The following is a 27,291-nucleotide window of genomic DNA, read 5'->3' as shown; positions in this document are numbered from 1 at the left end:
AGGATTTCTTTATTCATATTTTTAGGTATGCACAGAGCCCTCCTCTAGGTCTAGGTCAGGGGACATGAATGTGGTACAGGTATGGTCAGTGATTGTACGGTGATAGGTAAGACATAGACGTGAGTGGCAAAGAAGAGGCACAATGTTAGGAGACTGATTTGAAAGGAGATTTCAAAAAGGCATTTTGATGGCCCAGTATGTACAGGACATTGTGCGAGGACTAAAAGAGTCTTAACAGGTGTAAGGCATGATTGTGATTTTTGAAAGCCTTAAGAAAAGGACTTAACAAATATATGCAAAAATTATGAACAAGTCAATGTAAAATCTTAAACAAGTAGTATGATATCTGATAGGACTGGAGAGTAATAAGCTCTGATGTGTTTGGGAGATGTGCACCAATCAGATTCATTGATCAACGGAATCTTAGTATTATAAGAAACCTTGGAAGGCTGCTAGTCTAGTTTCTCACTCATTGCTGTAATTTTCTTTACTGTGGCCCTGACGAGTAGTTATGAGGCTGTACACCAGTATTTCCTAGCATGAGTCACTCTCTTACAAGGCTATATGTTCTTCTGTTGTCTAGTTCATCCTTGTATTGACTCCAAATTTTCCTCCACAGGATTTCCTCTATAAAATTGAATTCTTTTCTACATAGAAATCCTTTAAATATTTGAAGTTATATCTTAATTTAAAAATTATTTTTAGTATTTTTATCATGGAAATTTTCAAATAAGAGCAGAGAGAATAGTAGGGGACTATAGGTAACCATAACATACTGTATATTTTAGAATACTAGAAGAAAAGATGGTAAAAGTTTTACCATAGAGAAATGATGTTTGAGGAGGTAGATATATTTAACTGATTTACATGTTACATAGTGTATACATGCATCAAAATGTCATGTTACCTACTTCAATAATTATAATATTTCTTTCTATGTACTAGTTAAAAAAATAAATTTAATTAGAAAAGCTTTAAAGAAAAGCATAGAGAATAGTATAATGAACCCACGGGCCATCACCCAACTTAACAGTAATTCCTTGATAGCCAACATCAGTGAGTTTTTTTAATTTGTTCTAATTGGTTATACATGATAGCAGAATGCATTTCGATTCATTGTATATAAATGGAACAAAACTTTTCCTAGTTGTACACAACACAGGTGTAGTCCTACATGTACCTCGGGTAATGAGGTTCATCTCATTCCACCATCTTTCCTATCCCTATGCCCCCTCACCTGTCCTGCCTCCCCTTTGCCCAAAGTTCCTCCATTCTTTCCATGCCCCTTACCACACACCTCACCCCCATTATGGGTCAGCATCCACTTTCAGAGAGAACATACAGCTTTTGGTTTTTGGGATTGGCTTACTTCCCTTAACCTGATATTCCCATTCACCCGCAGATGCCATAATTTTTTCTCTTTTAATGCTATAAGTAATATTCCATTTCATATATGTACCACAGTTTCTTTATCCATTCATCTGCTGAAGGGTTGGTTCCACAAAACTATGGAATGCTTCACAAATGTGAGTGTCATCCTTGCTCAGGGACCATGCTAATTTTTTTTGTATTGTTCCAATTTTAGTATATGTGCTGCCAAAGTAAGCACACTCTGAGTTTTAACAAATGTAGATACCCATGTAAAAACTACCATAATCAAGATATAGAACAGTTTTTTCACTAGAAAAGGGGTTTCCTTGGGATCCTTCCCAGTGAGTTCCTTCACCACCTGTTCCAGGCAACCACTGATAACTTTTTTTTTAAACTATAGATTCATTTTTCCTACAGTACTCTTTCATATATATGCCACTATAAGTGGACTCATACCTAGGAGTGCAATTGCCTCCTACGTTTAATGTATGTTTAATGTATGTTTTTATCTTATGTGATACTGTCAAGCCATGCTGAAAAATGACCACAATCATTTTATACTTCCACCAGCAATTTAGGAGACTTCCACTTGACTTCATCTTCACTAGCACTTGGGCCATTCTAGTGGGTATGTCTTTGTGAGTTTATTTCCTGATAATTAATGATATTGAGTGAACTTTTTTTTTCTTTTGAGATAGGGTCTCACTAACTTGCTTAGGCCTTTGATAAGTTGCCAGCCTCAAACTTGGGATCCTCCTGCCTCAACCTTCTGAGTTGCTGGGATTACAGACATATGCCATGCTGCCTGGATCAAATACTTCTTCATGAGCTTGTTGACCATACTGTTTTTGTATGTCAACTCTCTCTGGCTAGCTGGAATCAAGACTTCTCCCAGCTCAGTGCCACCTGTGGGATTGGTTAGCTTATAGTTGTTCTTGGCCCTCACAGGTACTGCTTAGAATGTAGCCCCAAACTGAAGACCACCTCCATGCAGATTTCTGGAACTCTTTTTCTTTGTGGCTCCCATCTTTCTGGTAGTTTTCTCTACATATTTTTGGCTGCTTAATCTCCTGGAACTATGGTCTCTCTCTCCTCAGTGAGACTGTTGTGCCCCATTTGGGTTCCCCTTCCCAAACTGAGGTCTAGAGGGTGCCTCCAGGTAGAATGCTCACCTTTGTTCTCCTGCTCTTAGGGGTGACAGTTGCATGTCCCTTGTGGCTTTCTATCTGAAAATAGCTCTTTAAAAATATATTTTGACTGGGCATGATGGCATATGCCTTAATCCTAGTGGCTCGGGAGGCTGAGACAGGAGGATCACGAGTTCAAAGCCAAAAGTGAGGTGCTAAGTAATTCAGTGAGACCCTGTCTCTAAATAAAATACAAAATGGGGCTGAGACTGGGGATGTGGCTCAGTGATCAAGTGCTCCTGAGTTCAATCCCTGGTACCCAAAAATATATATATATATATATGTATGTATTCCGACTTTCTGGTTGCTTTCAGTGGGAGAACAAATTTCATATAAGTTACTGTCTATTGATTTCTCCTTTTGTTGTAACTTTTTGCAGTAATTGAAAAAAATATGTTTGTGGGACTTCTAGGATATATTGTAGTTTGGGTGAATAAATGACATCCCCCTGGTACAACAATTTAACCTGTTTTCTCTATTGCTTTTTTTTTTTTTTTTGTGGTGCTGGGGATTGAACCTCGGGCTCCATGCATTCTAGGCAAGTGCTGAGCTAACAACCTCAGCCTCTCTCTGTTGCTTTATATTTCTTGGAAATTCTGTTTCTTATGAAAACTTAATAGGAAATATTGCATTGACATCTGCATGTCTTCTCCTTTGATGTTGACTACTAGTCAACAGTGACCTTGGTGAGATTTGCTAATATATTACAGGTTGCAAAATAGCAATGGTCTGAGTTGCTGGGATTTTTCTTTCTTCATTTAAAGGCTGGGATGCCTATACAAATAAAAATTTATGATTGATTATTCTTTCTTTTTTTTTTTGGTACTGGGGATTAAACTCAGGGGCACTAGGCTAGTGAGCCATATCCCCAGCCCTATTTTGTATTTTATTTATATACAGGGTCTCACTGAGTTGCTTAGCAATTTGCTTTTGCTGAGGCTGACTTTGAACTTGCTATCTTCCCTCCTCAGCCTCCCCATCTACTGGGATTACAAGTTTGTGCCACGGCGCCTGTCTACGATTGATTATTCTTTACACAGATATTCGGTTTGTATAGTTAAGGCAGGAGATAAACATTTGACTCCTTTTCTTCATTTAAACACTTTTCAGAATAGTAAGGTATTATTCTAGCATTATCAAATGATACCCAAAGGGGCTTTTGAAATCTTTTTAATTTTTATTTAAGAGTCAATATGATGTCATACATTTAAAAATATTTGGTGTGTTTAATCCAGTTAGGAATAGTAATTGTTCTTACCTGATGCTCAATTTCTTCCCCTTTTGCCTTGTAGAAGCCTCCTTATCTTGGCTCCTGGGACCCTTTGCCACCACCTAGTGGTCATTGTTACCTATTTCCCTTGCTTTTGAACTATGAGATGTTCCAAGTTCATCTTAAACATTCCCTGTCCAGACCTTGAAGGAACTATTTCTCTAAAAGAACTTTGGTTCCTTTCAATAGGAAATGATATTTAGAGGCTACATTCCAAGTACTAGGATTGCTTATTGCTCAAATTGACTGTCATTTGTAGGCCTTTTTAGTGAACAAAGCTCAGAAATATGTGGGGATTTTTCATCATGTCATTTAGATAATTCCCATGAAAATTCAGGATGCTAGAGAGATTTTACTTCACTTCATCTATCTTAGATTTGTGTTTTCTTTCTCTGATGTTGGAGTTCCAGTTTTCAATGACATCAATATAATTGTTTACAGTCTTGTGCCACTTAATGACATTTTGGTCATTAGTGCATAATAATGGAGCTAAAAAATTCTTGTCACCTAGTATTTTTAATATCTTTTTTGTGTTTTGATATGTTTAGATATATAAACATTTCGAATGTTACAATTGTCTACATAATTCAGTATAATATCTTATAGGTTTTTATCCCCAAAGCGATGATATACCATATATGAATACCTACGTGTGGAAATGGCTATATTTTCTACGTGTGGAAATGGCTATATTTTCTAGGTTTGTATAAGTATACCTAATGATGTTTACACACTGAAATTGCCTAAGATGTGTTTCTCAGAATTTATTCCCATCATTAAGCAACACACGACTATATTTATGTTATTTAAAATACTTTCAGGAATGTATTACTGAAATGAAATGAAATTCTCTTGTCTTTAAGGTATATCCCACTAAGGTATATTTGAAATAATTCATTTCTGTGGTTTGTCACCAACATGATATCACAGGTTGTTTCATTTTTGCTTTCAATATTTAGGTGTTACTTTTTAAAGATTTTTTTTTGTTTATTTTACACTTATTTAAATATTTAGAAGAGCTAAAGTTAATTTGTAAAAATAAGTTGTTTCTGTTTTCTGGTACTGGTGATTGAACCCAGGGCTCCTATCCACTGAGCCACATACCTTGCCTCTTTATTTTTTATTTAGAGATAGTTCTCACTAAGTTGCGTAGGGACTTGCTAAGTTGCTGAGGCTAGCTTTGAACTTGTGATTCTCCTGCCTGATTTTGAAAGAACTCTAGCTTTTGTCCCAGTTCTGTCTACCCTGATGTTACTCTCTTTTATAGTTAACTTTTAAAATTTATTTCATTATGTATTCTGCTATTAAAAAATAAGCAAATGAGAAAAAGGGATATGTAGCTCAGTGGTAGAGCACTTGCCTACCATACATGAGGCCATGTGTTCAATCCCCAGCACCATAAAAAGAAAAGCAAATGATTTTTACATCTAGCTATGATAGCTTTATATAGGTACTGGCTTCACCTTCCCAACTGAAACAACTAAATAAATATGAAAAAAAAACCCACAAACAGATAAAATTTGAAGATCCAGTAACATTGAAGATCAAGCAACAAGAATGATTCTGGAAACATAAGGAACAAATGCTGTGAGCTCTTTAGTTGCCCCAGCTTTTACTATGCTAAGAGATTCCCAAGCCATGACAAAGAAGGGGAAGTCAGGCAGAACCAGAGGATACCATGAATTGAGAGATGGTGCTGAGATTCCAGGAAAACCAAAGTGACTAGAATTCACAGGGTGGAGTAACAAAAGAAAGTTGCTACATTGAGAGACAATTCTGGAAATTTGTGAAAGGCTCCCTGAGTGTTCAGCAGGGTATTGATCAGCACATAAGTGTGATGAAACTGCTTAGCAAGTCAGAGAAACAATCTTAAGTGATTAGAAGGAACAGGTCCTAACACAGGGACCAGAATAGCACCTGAAAAAAACTATCTAAGGAAGTTGGGTAGAATAATCATCAGGGTGTTACCTCGGACTGACTGTTATAATTTATGTCATACCTAACAAATATTCAGACCCAAGAGACTCAAATTGTTTCCAGTAATTTAACTGTATACAAAATATTAAGAAAAGTAATTCGTAATGTATGGCATCGAATCAAAGCTTACCAGGCATGCAAAGAAGCAAGAAAAATACAATCCACAATGATGAGGAGAAGAATCATCCAATCAAAGCCAACTGAGAACTGGCGGAGATGTTAGAATGAGGTAATGGCATTTTTTTAAAAGTTATGACTATTATATTTCGTGTGTTAAAAAGGTAAAAAGAGTTATAGAAGATATATTTTAAGAAAATCAGACTTCTAGAGTTGAAAATATATGATAAATACAGTGGATGAGATTAATGCCAGAATAAGCATTGCAATGAAATTGTTAGTGAACTTGAAGACAAAGCAAGAGAAGTACCCCGAATGAAACACAGAATATAGTGGAGTGATACCTTTAATATATTTGAAGAGCAATAATGTTGGCCGATAATATCGTGCCCAGTGAAATATCTTTCTAAAATGAAGACTTGTACTGACATACAAGCTGAAAGACAGCAGATGGAAATAATGGAATAAAGGAGTAAAGAAAATGGTTACTGTGTGCATAAATGTTTAAAATAATTTTTCTTATTTGAACATTTTAAAAAGTCATTGACTGTTTAAAGACAAATATCAGTGTAGTATGGGACTTAGAAAACATGTAAAGTAAAATACATGACAACATTATAAATCTCAGAAGGGTAGTAATTATTTTAACGTTCTTATTGAATATGTGAAGTAATATAGTATCATCTGAAGGTAGATTGTGACAAATTAAAGATGTATATTCTAAACTCTGAAGCACTAAGATTAGAAAACAGAGTTATAGCCAATAGAGGAATAATAAGCCAATAGAGAAATCACTAAAACATACCGATAGTGGTATTTCTGCAAAAGAAGACAGAAAGAAAGAAAAGAAAAAGAACAAAGAACAGAAGGAACAAATAGAAGATTATATTAAGATTACACCTATGTACAGCAGTAATCCGGGGACAGGTGAGCGTCTTTCCTTCTGGAGTCCTTTCATTTGGACTCTTCCGCTTGGCTCTCCTTGTGCTGTCCCCCGCTGGGCTCCGCAGTTGGTTCTTTCCGCTCCCAGCCCCACCCCTCAGCATCCTCCATCTGCTCACTGCAGTCCGCCCAGTGGCTTCCTCTGATGACGCGTTTTACATGCTTTGGGCAAAAAGCGCCTGCGGTGGAGGAAGGCAAAGTTCACTCCCAGTACGCGCCCCCTGTGCTGGGTCCTCCCAAAGTAGGAAACAGTGAAAGACAGGGTCCTGTGCTGTTCTGCAGGGAAGCATCACTTCCGCTCAGCTGTCCCTACACCATGGACTCACAGTACCTGCCACTGTGCTTCCCCGGGGGACCCGGAGCTCCTGGGACCCCTGTTGATGCTCTACGCAGCCCTCATAGCCAAGCTACTGGAGGTGATGGTCCCATTCCCAGGGAGGGACCCCAGCTCTTGCAGGAGGCGGGTGGCTGAGTTCTGGCGGAGTGGGTGCACTGACTGTCGCTGCGATGGAGAAATGGAGTGTGTCAGGCCCAAGGCAGGCAGGACGTGACTGTATTGTTAAGCGAGGCCAGTAAGAGTGGACTTGAGCTTTCCCCACTTGCACTTTTTTTTTTTTTTGACGGAATAGAGGTGACAACCTCATGGTATGTTCCGAAATGCAGCCAACAATCCAAACAGCTAACGTTACTACAGGTTTTTTCCCTAGGGAGACTGCTGGGGAATTGGGCCCAAATGACAGTTATCTGGTATTACCTGTAGAGGGCGGTGAAAACGGAAGAGTAGGCAGGTGTTTACTACACTGCCTTTGAGCAACCATTTAAAATTAGGCTTTGAATTTTATAGAAGGATGTTAAATTCAGAGAAGTTTATCTAACCAGTTTTCAAGAGTTGTCTGAAATTACATGTCACTTGTCTGTTTATATAAGAGTGGAATGGAAGTAAGATTTAAAATCTTATACATATATCATCATTGTTTTTATTTGTTGCCATAAAATTAATTAGTTCTTTCATATAGTTAAGTTTTTGTCTTAAATGAATTTTTTAAATTCTAAAAACCAGGTTATCAGAGAAAAGAATGATCCAGAGGGATTCTAGCCAGGTGTTAGACAATGTGATGATATAGGGCCTGTTACAAACTGGAAATGTATGCTCAATTTAAAGTATTTAGATTCGGGCTGGGGTTGTGGTTCAGTGGTAGAGCGCTTGCCTAGCATACATGAGGCACTGGGTTCGATCCTCAGCACCATATAAAAACAAAACAATGTGTCCACCCTAAAACTAAAGATACATAAATAAATATTTTTTTAAAAGTATTTAGATTCATTATACTTGAAAACACTGCAAGAGAACAAAAAATATGAGACTGCCAGTATCCTCTCTCTTGAAGAAGCTATTGGAAAATATTGAGGAGGTGGTTTTCTGATGAGGAGGTTGGTTTAGAATTGCCATGATTCTTTGTGACTGTTTTGTTATAAATTTAAGGTTTCCCATTTTTTCTAATTTGTCTGTTTCAGCTGTTTACTACATTGCCTGATGATACTCAACCTGGGCCTGATTTTTATGGACTACCATGGAAGCCTGTAGTTTTCACTGTTTTCTTTGGGATTGTATCCTTTCTCATTTTCTTTTGGAGAACTGTTGTTGTTGTGAGTAAATTGACTTACTTATTCCTTAGCACATAAGCACAAGGATTATTTTATATAGTCACTGCCCCCCCCTTTTTTTTCTTTTTCAGTTGCTAAAACACAAATTAGTGGTTTAAGTCAAACTAACCTTATAAAATAATTTAGTGTGGGTGCAGTTGGTAGAACTGGTAATTCTTACAGCCATCCTAACCAGTAGTTTCATATGTATCAGAAGTCTTAAAAGTGGGATAAAAGATGGGATAGGTTAGATAAATATCCTTTTATGTAGCATATATGTCTAGTAGTCTATCTTAAAGAAATAACTATGCTTTGAAGATTTTGGTAATGCTTTTCAATGGAACAGTGTATTAGATTGAAGACTTAGCACAACATAATTTATTTAGGGGTTATTGTATGTTTGATTAATGGAATAGTAGGCAGATTTATTTATTTCAAAGCTTTGAGGTACAGAAAATGCTCACAATTAAATGTGAAGTGGTGAAAAAAGCAGAAACTAAGATTTAAATGTTGATGAACTGTATGTTAATATAAACACATATAAACAGGGGGAAATGCTGCAAAGAAATACAGTAAAATGAGAAAAAGGAGATGAGATAATTTTTCCAGTCTTTTATATAAATTTTCCCAGATTTTATGATTTGATCATATGTTCAGAAAATACCTTTTTATTTGGAAGTATAGATTATGTGTTGTCCAAAAATCCATTAAATGTTTTGTTCATTAAGTTTTTTTTTCCTGAGCAGAATTAGTCTGTCTGTGTATGTGTGTACATATATGTATAAGTGTGTGTGTGTGTGTGTATAGGCTTATACATACTTATGTTTGTACTGTAGGTTATTCTGTTTCATAGTTATTTAACATAATTGGAAGAAAATTATTTTAGGTAAATGGACTTTGCATATGAAAATCCTAACATTTAAAGAGGCCAAAAGCATTGGATACAAATCTCTTCAAATCTGAGTGTTCTTTTTCTGATTTCTTAATTATTTCAGACATATCGTTGTACAATTGAGAGTAAAATCTCTTAAAAAGTATTCCCTTCTTAAATAGAAGAATCGTTTGCCTGGATTCCTGTGAGGAATTTTCTAATCTCATTGAACTTTGTCTCAGCTAAAAGGAAAAAGGAAATAGAAGGATAAAGAGAAGGGAAAAACATGAAACCATTTTATATTTCTCTCTCTTGTTTCTTTCATTTCAAGAACTGCGGTACCTGTTTCTCTTTTCACTAGGTTATGTGGGATCTGGTTCCTAACTTGTTGCTCCTCAGTTTCAGCATTTGACTTTGGAACTTTAGTCCCTACCTTAGATGACTGCTTTTATGCTACTTCCCATTTTCCTCTGTTGTCATTTTGAGTAAAAGGTTAGCAAGGCTATGACATTAAAGAAATGTTCATTTATTTCTGTGTTGGAGTTTTCTGAATGCAATTTCCTATTACGAAGATCCTATGGATGATCCATGGACACATCTGAGTATCCCATCACCATTAATAACATAAGTTTGAAAGGACAAGTAATATGCTAAGTTACAAAGAAATTTAGTGATGTTTTAAAAAAATTCTGCTTAGGTTTTATTATCAGGCAGTTTATTGCTGTCTTTTGGAAATGATTGTTTTTGTCCTTTCCAGAATATGTTAATTGTCATTTCTCTTGTTGCTTGTGCATTTTCTTCTAGCAGTCTTCCCTTTCAGATTTCTTGCTATATATTTAGTGGTTTGCAGAAATAAGATGATGTAGCCTCTTAGTTTCTAAATTCAGCCAATAGCCAAATTTAAATTGGAGTTCTAAGATGTTTTCTGGTGAGTGAAAGTGGCATATCTTAGTACAAAGATTATGCCTTTAATATTGTTTCCTCAGATTCCTTTTGAATAGTCATTGTTTCTAGACTTTATCCTGATTATTTAGAATTGTCAAGTAAATGATTTTGAAGACACACACACACACACACACACACACATATACACACACACATCTTTACTGTGAAATAAGGTACATATCTTAGTGTTTTTATGTCAGAGGCTATTTATGAAATCTCACTACCAATTAAATTTAAAAGGCTTGTTAACTTGTTAACTTTACTTATTTTTAATCCTATAAATTATTATCCTGAACCAGAATGTTATTAAATTCTCACTTGGTTATGATTCTGACTGTTGTTTTAGGAATGCTGTTTCTATTGAGCATATGTTTGACATCAAATTTAATCTTTTTTCTCTCTTCTAGGTAAAATATAGAGAATATCAAGGTAAATTTTTAGGTTTCTTAAACTTGTAATAACCCTTTGTATTGGTGTTTGTTGTGTGTTTTATGTATGTTAGAAATAGATACAGTGACTTTTAATGTCTATTATCTTTTTTACCTCCTGAAAATTTTACTATTCCTAGGTTGCTAGCATGGATAATAGAGTAGATGATGATGGTTCCAACTCTGAGATAGGAGATAAAGAGGAGGAACAAATTGTGGATAGGGAGATGATGATAAGTTTTAATTTGGGGCAGATTAACTTTGAATATTGATGTAATGCAGATGTATTACATTTGAAGAGTATTTCTATGCTAATTATTTAATCATGCATTAAGTAATTGAGTAGATAATTTAAAGAATGGTAATGTGAATCAGTATGTTTTCATTTCTGTTTTTCTTTGCAAAGAATGAAATGATTCCATTTTCTGAAAAGAAAGTGTTTTGAGAAGGGAGGAATATCAAGCTACAACACTTTACTGTATTTCCCATCTGTGAAATAAGCTTAAATTGAAATATCATTTTGGATGGGAGGGGTACCTGTGATTGAACTCTGGGGCACTCTACTGAGCCACATCCCCAACCCCCTATATTTAGAGACCAAGTCTCACGTAGTTGCTTAGTGTCTCGCTCTTGCTGAGGCTGGCTTTGAACTTGGGATCCTTCTAGCTCAGCCTCCTGAGCCACTGGGATTACAGGTGTGTACCACTGCACCCAGCAAAATATCATTGTTCTTATATTTTTCTTAAATTTTAATAATTTTTATACTCTTATTGCTAATAAGCATAGATTGCTTTTTAAAAGCATAATAGTTATGCTAAGAAGTATTTCCTCATAGTACAAATATAACATGTATTTGCTTTTAGTAGATTGAGTAATTGAATTTCATTTAGTGATTGTAATAATCTTGTGTATTTCCCCCTTTTAGTCATTGAACAGCAAATTTCCAAAAAGATGAACAATTTCATGAAAGAAAATGAAGAACTAATGCAGAAATTGTCAAATTATGAACAGAAGGTATAATATTTTTTTTTGTTTCTTTCTCCCTTGGTTCTAGCATGAATCATTTCTACCTGTTTTAATTTTAAAATCGTATTTTAAAATTTTTGTTTCATTATTTCCTACAAATCATCCAAATTCTAAACAGTCATATGTATTAAGTACTGCTTTCTTCTGGAAAGGGTCACTTGTCTGGAAGTAACTTGTATAGTAGCACTATAATTTGTGTATCTTAATTCTGAATGCTTTATTTACATAGATGAAGGAATCAAAGAAACAGGTCCAAGAGACCATGAAAAAAAATATGATTCTTTCTGATGAAGCAACTAAATATAAGGTAAAAATCCCTTCTTTGGGGGGAATTACATTCTAAACTCAAAAGTAAATGTAATGAGTGAGTAATATTGACACCTTTTTTTCCAGGATAAAGTGAAGCTTCTTGAAAAAGATAAAGAACTTCTGGATGAGAAAGCTAAAAGTCTTCTTGTTACGTTAGCATCTGAGAGAGAACAGAAGGCTAAGAATCAGGACTTGGTACGAGTTTCGCTGCTAAGTGTTACTGCAATTTGACTTTTGAAATATTTTGTTAAATTGGTTAAGTTGAACTTAGTCCAGCTGTTAACTAAAGTAAGATTAGGAGTCAAGGAAGTCGAACCCACTTCTGCCCATTTTGTGGAACTTTTAAGTACTGATACAACAAATTATTTTTATGGGCCTAGGAAATATTTTTATTCTCAACCTTGGATAATTTTCATATTGCTTTGCTCTGCCCTTGGAAACATGCAGAACAAGTAAAAAACTATTGTCCAGTTGAACAGTATTTGTTTACTTTTTACTTGAAAGAGTAATGAATTAATCAATTTTCTGTACTTAAAAAAAGTTTACTTACATACTTCATTTTCAATTTCTATAAGTTTCTGTAATTACATAAAAGTTGCAAAAGATAGTAGAGAGTGTGTTCTGAAATATCCTACCCCCAAGTAAGCTTGATCACCCAGCTGAGGTAGTATTTATCAGATTTCTCCACTGTAAAAATTCTTTCCAATCCTTGTCATGTTGTATTCTTTGGAAGTTACCATGCACAGCCCACAGTTAAAGTATGAAGAGTTACAAGCCCAGCATGCAGCTCATGGTAGAGCACTTGCCTAGCATGCATGAGGCCCAGGATTCAATCCCAGGCATTGCAAACAAAGATTGCAGAGTTATGTCCACTTCCTTAAGGAGCAAGTATCTTTATAAATTTTTTGGAATTCTTCTGTATGTGAGATTAGTCTATTCTTCCTTAAATTTTATCATTTTTTACTTCAGATAAGAAAATTTTAAAAATGATCTTGGGAAATTTTTTTCTCTATCACTAGAAAAAAAAATACTAATTTGAACTGGTTTACTTGAAACAGTAATTAATTATAGTTAATTTCCTATGCTTTAAAACATTTTATTTACTTATTGCATTATGATTTTCTATACTTTGACCTTTTTTTCTGGTTATCTCACAAACAGTAAGGTTGTGGATGCCATGAAATATTTATGACTTCATTTTCCCTCATCTCTTTCAGTTCTTGATTTTTTGCTTAGTCCAAATCTGGATCCCCCTGCATTTACCTGAAATGTAATGGGATGGCTTGACAAAAATTTTGTTGTGTTTATCTTTTTTAGTATATATATGTGTGTACACACACACACACACACATATATATATATCAGTATTTCTACTGAAATCCTAATGCATATTTTGTGTTCTGTTTTCCCCTGGCAGATAATGGAAAATAAGAAATCTATAGAGAAGCTTAAAGATGTCATTTCAGTGAATAATTCTGAACTTTCAGAGGTAAAGCTGCCAACTCTTGCTATCGGATATTAATACTACATCTTAATTTGTTGCGGACCAAAAATTTGAGGTGTGCTAAAATGTGCAAAAAATGAGAACTATATGATGTCTGGTTTGGGAAAGTATAACTTTGTTTTTTCTTTGGAATTAATTCACTAACTGTAGTGTTTTGCATTAGCTTCAAATTATCCTTACTGAAACTAAGCTTCATGAAGCGAAGGTGAAGTTGGAATGCAGGAAGCTTCAGAAAGAAAATACCATGCTTAAGAAGGAGAAAGAGCAGGTAAAGAAAATTTGATGTCATACATAATGTAAACTAGAGAAGTGAATATCATTATCTTGTATCTTTCTTGGATCTGTTTCTGAGGTAAGGAATATTCATGTAGGACCTTTTCTAGATATGCAAAGTTTAAACAATGCTCCCCAAATTGAGTGCATATATATGTTCTCCATCTGTTTTGGATTTTTGGATTATTGCTTTTCTTATCAAATATCAATCAGTTATTAACTTGCATAGCCTCAAAGAAACTTTTTAAACCAGAAAATTAAGTATTTTATGATCCTGTTTTGAGTAGTTACTGATTCACCGGCCAAGGGAAGATTACATGATAAGGAATCTAAATTTAGGAGACAGTCATATGTGCCCAGCCATTCCTGCTGGAGGTAAATTATTTGAATTGACAGCAATTTTCTGGGGAATGCAATAAAACATGGTCAACTTCCTGATAGCTCTGATGTTCTTACTGCAGCTGTGAGAGTTGGGGCCACTCTGCCCTCTTCCTTAACCAAGGTCTCAAACCCCTCGATTGACGGAGTCCACCGAGGAGTATGGCTCTCTATTTCTTTGTCTAAGTCTTGTAGTCCTAATGTATCCAGTGCAGAAACCCCTACCTAACCCATATGAATTCATGTGTTTTGACTTTTCAGTTGCAGCAGGAAGTCAAAGACTGGAGTACATCACATGCTGAGCTCAGTGAACAAATCAAATCATTTGAGAAGTCCCAGAAAGATTTACAAGTAGCTCTTAATTACAAAGATGATACTAATAAAGTAAGTTTATACTCCAAATACATGTTTCATCTCATGAATTCTCCTTAAATCTTCTGAATTAAAATCGAGAGTCTTCCAACCTTTTGCTTCTTTTCTAGGCTTTGACTAATTACATCACACAGTTGAATCGGTTACAATGTGAATCTGAATCTGAGGATCAAAGTACAGATGAGTCAGATGAATTAACCAATGGAGAGGTAGCAGGTGAGATCAGTCTCTGGGAAGTTGAATCCTTTTTTGCTTTCCTGTCTTTAATTAAGTATACAGATGCCACTTTTCAGCTGGCTGAATTTCTTCTTAAGCTTCAAGGTTGTAGACACATCACTGGATCTATAGATATGTCTGTTGCATTGGCAGAGGTGGGTTGCTGGGGTATAATGTACCAATAGGCATGTGAAGAACACTGACTTTTTCTATCCCATTGAAAACTAGTAAGTACACTGCAGCTACAATAGTCACATCCTATACCTCTAAGTATTGAACATTGTACAGTAAGAGAAATTTATTTCTTAACTTATGCAGATGATACTTGATTTTGATACTCATCATCTCTATGGCTCTGTGGTTTTAAGGTCCACAGTCAGTCTTAAGTGTCCAGAGGCAGTTGGAACCATAAACTAAGGCTGTGAGAACAGAGGCTAGAGACTATCAGAAAGCTAGAGAGGGAGTGTAACAGTGTTTACTGATGAGGAAAATATTTCCAGATGTTTTCTCCCAAGTTGGATATTGCTTACATAGCAAGTATTTCAAACCACACCTGGTAGTAGATTCAGGGAGAAAATGTAGGATTGAATCTTTCTAAACAAGACACTTACTTACTTGCCCAGGTGAAGATAGATCTGAGAGAGAAGAAAAGCTTTTATCTTACAAGAATAGCAGAGATAACATTTTAGTTGTGCAATCTAGAAATTCACCTTTTTTTGTTTTTAAGACAGACATAGTACTTCTATTTATTTTTATGCTGAAGATCAAACTCAGTGCCTCATACATGCTAGGTGAGCACTCTACCACTGAGCCACAACCCCAACCTGAAATTCACCTCTCTTTTTTTTTAAATCTAAGCTTGCAATTCTCTTAAAAGTCATTAGTCTAATCAGTTTAATTATTTAATTGATTTTTTTTTTCTTCCGGTGTTTGAACACGATCATTCTTTAGTTTGGGGAAGTTAGGAGAATATAGAGTTAAAAGTAAGGAAAGAAAAAGCTAAAGTCTTTTGTTTTTTAGGTGATCGGAACGAGAAGATCAAAGATCAAATTAAGCAGATGATGGATGTCTCTCGGGTATAGTTCTTTGTAAGAGTCCCATAGTGCCTGTGAATTCTTCCTGTGCCTCACTTTTAAGAATACCTCTCTTTTCTGCAATTTTTAGACACAAACTACAATATCAGTAGTTGAAGAGGATCTAAAACTTTTACAACTTGAGCTAAGAGCCTCGAAGTCCACAAAATGTAATCTAGAAGGTGGGTTCTTCTTGAGAAGAAATTACCATGTTGGAAAGACTTAAAAATTTTATTAGAAAGATAAAGAATGGCTTCTTGCTTTCATGCTTCTTACTTTTCTTGGCACTACTCCCTCAAACAAGTTCTTAAGTCCTTGTACACATATAGAGATAAGCTGTTTTATCCTTTACAGACCAAATAAAGAAATTAGAAAGTGACTGCAATTCACTACGGTCTTCTAAAGTTGGACTGGAAGAGGAATGCAAAACTCTTAGGCAGAAAGTGGAGATTTTAAATGAACTCTACCAGCAAAATGAGGTGGCATTACAAAAGTAAGATTTTCATTGTTTGTTATTGTTATCACTGTGTGAACTAACAGATAATTTTATCTTTTCTTAAGATTAGTTACAATTTCTTCTAGTTGTAATAAGTAGAGATTTGTCTTTTTTCCTTTGTGTTTTGTTTCCTATAAGTTGCATTTTTCTTTCCATCGTCAGTCTTAAGAGTCCTGAGGTAGTTGGAACCATAAACTAAGGCTGTGAGGACATCGTAATCAATTGTCAAATTCATATGAAGGCAGGAAGTGGTAAACTGGTATTAACAGTCACTGATGTGGAAATACCTCTCAAAGATCTAGACCCTTTCTATGATCCCACTATTTATTTTAATTACCTTTCATTGTGATCAGTTATGTAATTCTAATGTTTTGAACTTGTATCTCTAACTCTGGACCTTTAAAAATACTGAGTGATTTGGAATGACATGTTTTAGCAGAATAAAAACTTCAAAAAGGAATAATATTTACTTATTGATGGTACAAGTTTTGGACTTGAATATCTCAGATGTTCACACTAAAAATTGAACTGTGGCAAGGACCTTAGGAGTTATGATTACAGAAGTACTTGTTTGTAGTATATATTTATATATTAATCTTCTCAGTGTGGAGCTAGTTATTTTTTGAAAGTTCATTTGAAGTTTTTAATCCACAAAAATACTTGAATTCTCTAAAAATAGTTTTTTTGTGTCAGATTTTATTTATTTGCACCTGATTTTACTCTTTAGCATTTATATATATATTCTTTTATATAATATATATAATATATAATATATATAATGTATTATATATATATATATATATTCTTTTATATAATATATTCTTATTAATTTTCTCTATAGCCACTTGAGTGGACTTTCTAAAATATAAGTCTGTCCATGTCAATATGTGCCTGTGGTTTATGAAGAATTTGCTTTCTATTTGATGACCTGTTCTTTTTTTTCTTCCTTGTATCTTTCTAATAGTTTAAATATTTTTAATTATTTTCCTCATCCCCTGTATAAGCTTGATGTAATCCTAAATTATAATGGAATTATAATTATATAATTATAATTATAATTTTATTCATCTTCTCATAATTTAAAGGCCATGGTATATATTCTGGATTTAATAAAAACCTGACATAGATTAATAGGTTTATTATTTTTTTTATGGGCTTTAAGTAGCTCCTGAATCTGATAACTGTTGTGGCATTGTATGTTAGTACTTCATATACTGTGAACTCCACAAGACATTCATTCAATTTATACACATATTTAAAGTTTCTGTAGTTCTGCATTCTACACTGTTGGTTTCTTATTTGAAATTATTTTCATTCTATTTGAACATTGTCCTTTAATGATAGATTTGATTATTGTATCAAAGTAGTACAAGGATAAATAGAGAATAGTATTTTATCCACTAAATATCGCTACCTTTATAATCTGTATTAGGTTGACATGAACTTCATGATTAGTGTTAAAACCAGTTTCCATTTTTAAAGGATCTTTCTTTTGGCTACTGAATTTTGACTGTTACTTAGTTTTAGCAATTTAAAAATATCCAATTAATTACCATCTGTTTTAAATTTTTTCTTTAAGGAATCCATTATCATTGTTGTTTGGTCTTATCCCTCCCCTAGTTCCTGTAGTCATTTCTCTGTTTTTTTAACAGTTGTATTGGGAAGTGCCTAGGTGTAGTTTTCCCCACCCCACCCACTTTTCCTCTTGCAGTTATGTTGCTTGGGACCATTAAACATTTCTTGAATTTTCGAGTCTTTTTCTAAATGTTGATTTTACCTCATTCTCTCTTCTGATTATAATAATGCATATTAGAATTTGATTTCCCCTGCCTCCTACATTCTGGATTTACTTCTTCTGGATATTTTCTTCTGACCTATCTTAAAAGCGCTAGGATTTATTTTACTTCCCAAATCTGCTGCTAAAATCATTCATTGAGTTTAGGATTTTAAAAAGTTCAGGGTTTAAAATATTATTTTAGTTGTAGAGGGACATAATATTTTATTTTATTTTTATAGGATTTTTTTAAGAGAGAAAGAGAGAATTTTAATATTTATTTTTTAGTTTTTGGCGGACACAACATCTTTGTTTGTATGTGGTACTGAGGATTGAACCCGGGTCCGCACGCATGCCAGGCGAGCACGCTACCGCTTGAGCCACATCCCCAGCCCAACACAATATTTTATGTATTTTATGTGGTGTTGAGGACTGATCCCAGTGCCCCACACATGTGGGGCACATGCTTCACCACTGAGCCACAACCCCAGTCCTATTTCAGTACTACAGCTCAAACCCAGGACATTGAGCCATGTGCTCTACTATTGAGCTACCTCCACAGACTCCTTGCTCTTTCTCATAAGGGACTAGTGTCTTACTGCTTTCCAAGCTATCTTTAATCTCATCATCTGCCTCTGCCTCTTGAGTATCTTCTACTGTAGGTAGGTCACCACACCCAACCTTTTCTTGGTTTTATAGTTTCTAATCCTTTGACAAAATTCATAATCTTTTTTTTTCCTCTTTTGTGGTGGTGGGGTTTGAACTCAGAGCCTTGTGCATGCAAGGCAGCACTCTACCTACTAAGCTATATTCCCAGCCCTGAAATTCATAATCTTGACTTTACTTTTTTGACTGTATAAAGCACAGTGATTTTAAAACATGTGCAGATAACCCCATTAGGTGGTTTCCTTTTCTGTGGTATTTTTTCTCACAGAATTTTGTCTTATGGAGTGCCTGGTCAGTTTTGATTGGCTAACATTGTTGTGATAATTATAGATGAAATTTGAGGACTAAGATGAAGTTATCTTCTTATAGAAAAGTGTTGAGGTTACTTGAGTAAGATTGTCACTTTAAACTTAGTCAGCAATTAAGATAATTCAAAAATGACTTGTCTTTTCAATGTTTCAGTATTATTCCTTTTGGATTTTTTGCCTGTTCATCACTTAAGTGTGCAGTATTTTCTAATCCAAACTCAAAGGCTAGGGCTTTTATTAAGGGTCCCTTTATTTGTAGCCCCAAACACTTGTTTTTTCCTCTAAGCCCAAGAATTGGATGAAGGCTTAGTTCAGACTCATTATATCTTTGTGTTATCTTCAATATGTGGGTAAACCTAGGAGAAAAGTACCTTAAAGTGCCAGCCTTACTTGTAATTCTGAGATTCCTTTTTCTAATGGATCTTGGCCACATCCATATATCTCCACTGCCTTTTTAGCTTGGATCCCTTCAAACACAATTTTATATTCTTATAAAGATGTTTTGATTGTTCTTAGTGCTCCTCAGACTAACTCTTTGATAATTGGAAACAAAATTCTCTCTGTCCTTCAAGATTTAGTTTTCTCCATATTCCTTCTTAAGCCAGTGGGGAAAATTATTATATTCCTTTAGGCATCATTTATACCTGAAACAGTGAACTCTTTTATTCTTTAGCATCTTACAAGGTAACTAGTATATTATAGCCACTCATAAAATACTTGCTGAAGAATTAAATGAGAAGCTATATAAGAATATATAATCCCCTTTTTCTATTTGGTATCAATAATCCTTTTTTACTATAGTTCTTCTGATTTATGGAAAATTAAGTTTCAAGTTAATTATCTTTTGAATTGGAACTATGGCTAAAGAGGGTAGTACAAGGATAGCAGAAAATAGTATTTTTTAAATCATTAAATGTGTCTACCTTTGTCTCAGTAGATGAACATCTTGAGTTTCATGATCAGAGTTAAAACTTGTCAGTAGATAATACTCTGATTGTGGGTCAGTTTGGCTTCTTTTTCTGGTTGACAGACATTATCAAAACTCAGATTGGTCTTTTTGCTTAATTACAATTCTTTTGAAATACATATCTAAAGTGTTAAAAATGTTCTGTGGTTAATTGCATAGCTAAAAGACATATTCTAGAAGATTTTATGTTAGGTTGATCAGTCCTGATCTTCCAAATTGAAGTAAAGTGAGTTTTTATTATCTTACACACAGGAGACTTGCCCTTGGGGCACATGTTGTTTTCACATTTATTTTATTTACTGGTAAGTAGAGAATTAAGAGGAGAAGTTAGAAAATGTAAGTGATTTGCCAGAGTTTGATTTACGAAATTGCAGGTTTGAATTTCTATTTTATGTGCCTAAGCGTTTTATAGAATTGTGGGAAGTGATATTCACAAAGAGAAACTTTTGATTTGATAACTGGCTTTATTTTAGGAAACTAAGCCAAGAAGAATATGAGAAACTAGAAAAAGAGCAGCGGCTGTCAGCTGCAGATGAAAAGGTGGTTTCCTCTGTACAGGAAGTTAAAAATTACAAGTGAGTTCAGTTTCTAAAGGAGGGTGTCAATGTCTAATGAACTAGTGTTAGCTTTCTTTTTAATCTTTTTTTACATTATGTAGATAGAAGAAAATAGCATGTAAGTATAAATAACGAGAGGATATGAATAAATTCAATTCACACAGGAGAAAAAAATAAATTTCAACTTAACAAATGAAAAATGTTAACAAAAATTTACTTATACCTAATGAGCAAGACCATAGGGAACTTGGTCAATGCAAACAGTTCTGGGGGGTTTGTATGTTGTAGTAATTCTTTAAGAAATCAGTTTGCTGTGTGATTTATCAAGACCCACAAAAGTGTGGCATTTGATAGACCTTGGAAATCTTCTATGGATATAATTTGAAAAAAAGTTTTAAGATATTTCTAACAGAATTACTTGAGAACACACTGATGAACAGTTAAGGAAATTGTAAGTTATCATTCAGAATCTCTAGCAATTAAATGATAAAGAAGTTATTAGTATTAGGTTCTTATTTTATCTATCCATTTATTTATTTATTTATTTATTTATTTATTTATTTATTTATTTATTTTTGATGCTTTACTACTAAGCTACATCCTTAGACCTTTTTTTTTAACTTTGAGACAGGGTCTCAGTTGCATAGGTTCCCACTTAATTGCTGAGACTGACCTCGAACTTATGATCCTCCTGCCTCAGCTTCCCAATCATTGGGATTACTGGCATGTGGCATTGCACCTTGCCTGTAGTATTAGTTTTGATCACACTGGATTCATATAACTATAGAAATGTTTTTCTTATGTATGATAAAGTCTTTAAAAGTATAGCTGATGGAATAAAGGGAAAATGGTCAGAATGTTTCAAATGTTATTCAATTGTTGTAATTCTTAGGCGGAGAATTGAAGAGATGGAAGAAGAATTACAGAAAGCGGAGCGCTCATTTAAAAACCAGGTAGTAATTAATACAGTCCTGTAGTTGCAGAATTCTTTGATATCTAATACAGACAATTATAGGCTATTATAATGAGTCCCTAAAAACATATTTTTTAATATGTTGTCTTTTTCAGATTGCTATGCATGAGAAGAAAGCTCATGATAATTGGGTAAGATTTTTCCCCCTTTTCTTTATTTTGTGAATAGCCTACCGCAACTGAATTTGAATATTTTCTCTTTAATAGCTCAAAGCTCGTTCTGCAGAAAGAGCTGTAGCTGAAGAGAAAAGGGAAGCTGCTAATTTGAGACAGAAGTATGTGATTTTGATATCTTACTATATGTTTTATAGTGTTTTAAGGTTATGCTAGATATTATCTATGAAGGAATAGATTGCAGTTTCATAATTCAGCCCATTCTTTCTCAATATTCAAGTCTATTGGAAATGACCCAAAAGATGGCAGTGTGGCAAGATGAACCCGTGATTGTAAAACCTATGCCGGGAAGACCAAATTTACAAAATCCTCCTCGGAGAGGTAGGGGGCACTTTGTAAAAGGAGCTATTTTATTTCTTGGTGCAGAATGTATGTAAATTACTTTTTACTTCTGTGTGTAATGGTTATGAAATAATCTGAATGATTTGCTAAAGCGGGAGGTGAGGGTTGGTGTCAGCGAGAAGGCTGCCTTAAAGTAGTAACATGGCATTGTTGTCTTTAGGTCCACTGAGCCATAATGGCTCTTTTGGTCCATTCCCCATGAGTGGTGGAGAATGTTCCCCTCCACTGACAGCAGAGCCAGCTGAGAGACCTCCTTCTGCTACTCTTAATCAAAAAGCTATGCCTAGAAACGGATTTGGTGAGCATTCACATGTTGCTTTATAGTAAACTACTTCAAGGTTTTGGTTTTTTTTTTCCCTTTTGAATATTCTAATGAAAACATAGAATTTGGGCCTGTACAATATATAGAAGATAATTTCTTACTTTATCTTAGTGAATGTTTTCTGTAAAATCTGTTCTAGAATAGAAAACATTTTTTTTTTTCCTGGAGGTCCCTGTATTGTTTTTTTCTTTTAAATTTTACACTGTGAAGTGTAAACCTTTATCTTTAAATTAAATCTCTATGGTGTTCCTTTCCCAAATATTATAAAAGTAGCCTTAAACTTTATGTAGCATACATATTTCCAACATGAAATACTGAGTCTTATTTCCAATTCTAAATAGGACTGTAGTCTTGGTAAGATTGGAAGTCAGGTTATACAGACTAAAGAAAAGCCAGCCTACACATACTTCAAGTCTATAGCTTAAAGTTTAGGACCAGTACTTATTAATCTGCTGTTCTATCAACCCAAGGCAGTTCTTTATTTTACTTAAGTCTCTTCATAAATTGTGATTTACATATTGGGCAACCCATTTTTTTAAAAAAATATTTTTAATTGTAGATGGACATGATATCTTTATTTATTTTTTAAATGTGTGCTGAGAATCAAACCCAGTGCCTCACACATGCTAGGCAAACACTCTACAACTGAGCTATGAACCCAACCCCTGGGAAACCCATTTTTCATGTTGCTTTCTAGTTATTGTTGAATCCTGACCTGACCTGTCCACCAGTGATTTATTTCTTCTGAAAAATACATACAAGGGCTCTGGTCTTTCTTTCCCAAGGGTCAATGGATGGACCTTTACCTCGTACTGGTCTTCTGAGGCATCTGGGAAACCCGTTGCCTCTGGTAAAGGACCAAGTAACTTCAAAGAATCTGTAATTGTGGATGGATGATTTTTATTCTTTTCATGTTAGAATTAAGTCTGAATCCATTCTTTGATCTCTAACAGACCCAGGATGTGGTCCAGCTCACATGAATAGCAGTTCCAGAAGTTCTTCTCCAGCTAAGGTGACGAATGAGGGTGAGGTAAGTTCTGTAGTTACTGTGAATCATGTGGTCATGCAGGAACATGTAGCTTTCCTACAGTACTTGCTCTTTGCTTTATCCTTCTTTGTGTTCTATTTGTACTATCCCATTTGTTTCTTAAAAAGCAAACTGTTCCACAAGAACCTGAGACCCCCTCAGTCTCCACAATTACTTCTTTGACTGAGCATCCAGTTGGAGTAAGTACTTAGAGGTTGAGAACTGAATTGGGTTTTATTCTGTGCATTTCTGGGAAGGATATTCAGAGCATGACACTGATCTTGTTTGCTTTAAACTGCATGCAATATTGAGCTTACTTTTCTCATTAACTTGGGAATGTTGCTTAAGTGTGTACAACTATAATGAACTATAGAATGTGAAAAGTTATCACTCTAACTTTATATGGTGTTTTGTGTTGAACATTCAACACATATAAAGTAAAAGTAAAGGCAAAGTAAATTCATTATAAATTATATAATTCATCATTTTTATTTTTGTTTGGAAGAATGTTATTTAAGAATTCCTTCATTTGTGCAAACCCTATTTTGAGTGATTTGAATTAGATTGGTATCAGATTTTCTGAAAGTGAAATACTGTTTCAGTGAAACAATGATCATCTGAAATGACCTCTTGAGCCAGTCCCAAGAAATGGTCTCATTTGTTCACATAAGTGTATTCTCTTGTAACTGTGTTGCTATTATATCCGGTAGGTCTTCTGCAGCTCTATAATAAAATAAATTTTTAATTGTTTAGTTTCAAACCCACTACTCATAGGAAATGATAAATCAATATCTCAAATGGTGTACAGTATATAGCACTGTGATGGAAAATACTTCTCAAGTTCCAGTGTATATATATTCCAGGAATATACATCTCTAGAGAAATCTAAGGGCACCTTAGATAAGACCCCAAACCCCTTTGTAGTAGAAGATTTAAAAGAGAGCAAAGACCCATTGTTAGAGAGGAGTAGAGGTGGGAAAAGCATGGCTTGGAGGCAAACCTGGGATTGAGTTCCTTTAATATGCAGTGTGGCCTTCAACAAATTATGATATTCCATTTGCTTTTGTTCCCTCTTATTTAAAATAAGACAGTCTACTTAAAGATCTCAGAGGTTGAATAATATATGAAAGACTGACTGAAGATACTCTGAATAGTAGCTATTATTACATGGGTTGAGAATGGATTTTTCATTTTATTCTGTTCATTCTTAATATGGAAGTAATATTGTGGTGAAAGGGAAGTGATGGGGAGGGGGGACTCCCTTTGAAATAGATTGTAGTGAATACAGCATGACATACTTGTCAGAAATCACCTCTGTTAATAACCTCTGCCAGTCCTCTTGCCTTTCCCTTTCCTGTGCAGATATAATCAGTAACAAACTGCTCCCTCTTGTGGCATCCTTCCAACTTCTGTAAGCTGTCGGTGGGAATACACAGGAGGGGTGGGTAGTTTTGTTGCACTGATGGTGTTCTCTGGACAGGTGCCTGTTTTGGGTTTTAGCTTTTATCGGTGTTGATACTTTGTCTTAATACATAGGAATTTTAAAACTTTTAACTGCTTTCAAATCTTAAATTGCAGGTTCATATGGCTATGAAAGGGCCCCCTCCTTTCTCAGGGGTACCCTTCATGGGACCCCTGATGGGACGGCCTCCACCACCTCCCATTCGGTATGGACCACCACTTCAGCTCGGTGGGCCTTTTGGGCCTCGGCCAATTCCTCCACCATTTGGTATGATGATCTGAACAGTAGTGATTGACTTATAAATCACATTTATCTTTCATTTCTATTGCTTGCTAAAACAGTTGGTTGCTATCTCAGGTCTTTACAATGAAAGGATAAAGCTGAGTACATTTTAACTTTTCCTCCAGTTTTCTGGGACATATGGAACACTACATAATCTTATACTGAGATAGGCAATAGCTATCTCTCATAGACAAGGATAAGGGGCTATATACAGAAAAGCCAGAAATATTACTTCTGCAGATGTTTGTTGAAACTCTGTTGATATGCACTGCAATAGATGGAAAGGTGGATGAGACACATGCCATAACTTAAAATTTTGTCACAGATATGAAAATTCTATAACATAAAGTTTGTAATCGCCCATAATGGAAGCATAAGCAGTAGGTTATAGAATATAGAAAAGTCAAACCCTCCTTATCTTGAGAAAAGTCAGAGGGAAGTGTTAAAGAGGAGGATTTAACAGTGACCTAATAAATATTGCTGATTTAATTAGGTGGCTGTGGAAGGCCTTTTCCAGGAGGGCATGCACCTTGATTCTGATGGCATGTGTAAAGTCCATGCTGAAATACTTCATGAATTTTTAATGGATACAGTAAGAAATAGTGGAATTTCCTTTTATCAAAATTTCTTTGATGTAGTAAAGTTCTTATTTCATAATCTATCATCTTGTCATGGTAATATAGTACTTCCAAATATAAATGGAGCTCTTGTGAGATAGAAATAATTCTGCAATTATATAGTAGGGAAAGAAAAAAGACAAGCCTGGAGCTAGGTAGAGCCATGTTTAAATCCTTAATATGTTGCTTCATGGCTGGTTGGTCAAAGGCTATAACTAAACTTGTTCCATCTCAGTTTGCCTCATCTGGCAAGTCAGGATGTTCACCAGACTTCCTTTTTATTTTCCAGGTCCTGGTATGCGTCCACCAATAGGCTTCAGAGAATATGCACCATGTGTTCCACCTGGAAAATGGGATTTGCCTTTTGACCCTCGTGATTTTTTTCCAGGACCCGCACCAGCACCATTTAGACCTTTAGGCTCATTTGGCCCAAGAGAGTACTTCATTCCTGGTGCCCCATTACCACTTCCAACTCATGGTCCCCAAGACTATGGGCCACCACCTGCTGCAAAAGACTTAATGCCTTCAGGCTTTAAAGATGAACCTCCACATACACTTAATTCTCAGATTAGTGAGGGCTGTTCACAGGCCTTAAAACAGGGCCCATAATGTTAACCTCTGACACTTAGTCAGAAAATGGACTATAAACTATTCATCAAGTTAAAGGATTATTGGCTTCAAAATATAAAAGTTTATTTTAAATGGTTTATGTTTTTAGAATGAAGCTGCCTTGGTGCAGTATACATTTTGAGCCAAAATATTTTCCCCCTAAATATCCCCCACTTAAGCTAGAGTATGCTTCCAATTTTAAAATGTGCAATAAGGAATACCTTTGTTTTAGTTAATGTAGCATATACAATTGCTAAATGATTTAGAATGTCATAATTATGGACATTTCCTGTGGAAATGCTTTAAGAACATGTATTTCCATTATCCTATTTTTAGTGTATTCCAGTTGATAACAGAGAAATGGTGTTTTATAAGCTTGATTTTTTTCTCTTTCAATATCTGGTCGCAGAGACTGTTACGCTAAAAATGTTTACTCAAAGATCATAAACTTCATTTTCCTTCTTGCTGAAGTTCTTTGTTGTAATAGTTCATAAAAAATGTTTATTAATATTTCCCAAGTGTCTGTTGATTCATTGGATCGTCATGAGACTTTGTGCCATTGGGGAAGCATGTCAACTCACTCTCAGAATCCACCCCTAGGCCTCAGAAGCAGCAGGGTCAGGCCTGCTTGGGGTTCTCCACTCAGCCCAGCTTTCCAAGACCCCTGTGTCCCTGCCTGCTGGAGCTTGGGGACCAGCGGCTAGGGCCTGTGGGCTGCCCACTGCTGCCCTGCAGCTTGGGAAGTGGTAGCACACCTCTGCTCTCCTGCTGCCTCCTGCCACAGTCTAGAGAGCTCTCTGAGCCATCCTTACA

General features: G+C 35.2%; 2 protein-coding genes, 1 long non-coding RNA gene and 1 other non-coding gene across 4 annotated transcripts in view; 2 read left to right on the top strand and 2 right to left on the bottom strand.

Annotated features, from left to right (window-relative positions):
* The window catches only part of LOC144251035 (uncharacterized), a 93,018-nt gene that overhangs the window by 4,396 nt on the left and 61,331 nt on the right, over positions 1 to 27,291 (bottom strand). The gene's annotated exons all lie outside the window — the stretch shown is intronic.
* LOC144251202 (U6 spliceosomal RNA) lies at positions 1,503 to 1,609 on the bottom strand. The gene has a single exon (XR_013342636.1). It is a non-coding gene; the product is annotated as a U6 spliceosomal RNA (small nuclear RNA).
* LOC144251036 (uncharacterized) lies at positions 5,949 to 9,867 on the top strand. The gene is made up of 3 exons (XR_013342612.1): positions 5,949 to 6,034; positions 8,380 to 8,511; positions 9,741 to 9,867. It is a non-coding gene; the product is annotated as an uncharacterized LOC144251036 (long non-coding RNA).
* LOC144251034 (transport and Golgi organization protein 1 homolog) lies at positions 11,685 to 27,210 on the top strand. The gene is made up of 19 exons (XM_077794160.1): positions 11,685 to 11,766; positions 12,008 to 12,085; positions 12,172 to 12,282; positions 13,505 to 13,576; positions 13,755 to 13,859; positions 14,504 to 14,626; positions 14,725 to 14,830; positions 15,851 to 15,906; positions 15,995 to 16,085; positions 16,258 to 16,396; positions 20,588 to 20,689; positions 21,564 to 21,624; positions 21,740 to 21,775; positions 21,851 to 21,918; positions 22,038 to 22,138; positions 22,320 to 22,457; positions 23,435 to 23,511; positions 25,087 to 25,237; positions 26,159 to 27,210. Exons 1-19 carry the CDS (start codon positions 11,704 to 11,706, stop codon positions 26,476 to 26,478), a joined length of 1,998 nt encoding a protein of 665 aa, XP_077650286.1. The 5' UTR covers positions 11,685 to 11,703; the 3' UTR covers positions 26,479 to 27,210.

The sequence above is a fragment of the Urocitellus parryii genome, chromosome Y, assembly GCF_045843805.1.
Source record: "Urocitellus parryii isolate mUroPar1 chromosome Y, mUroPar1.hap1, whole genome shotgun sequence".
Lineage (NCBI taxonomy): Eukaryota > Metazoa > Chordata > Mammalia > Rodentia > Sciuridae > Urocitellus > Urocitellus parryii.
This window is presented reverse-complemented; position numbering and strand designations above follow the sequence as displayed.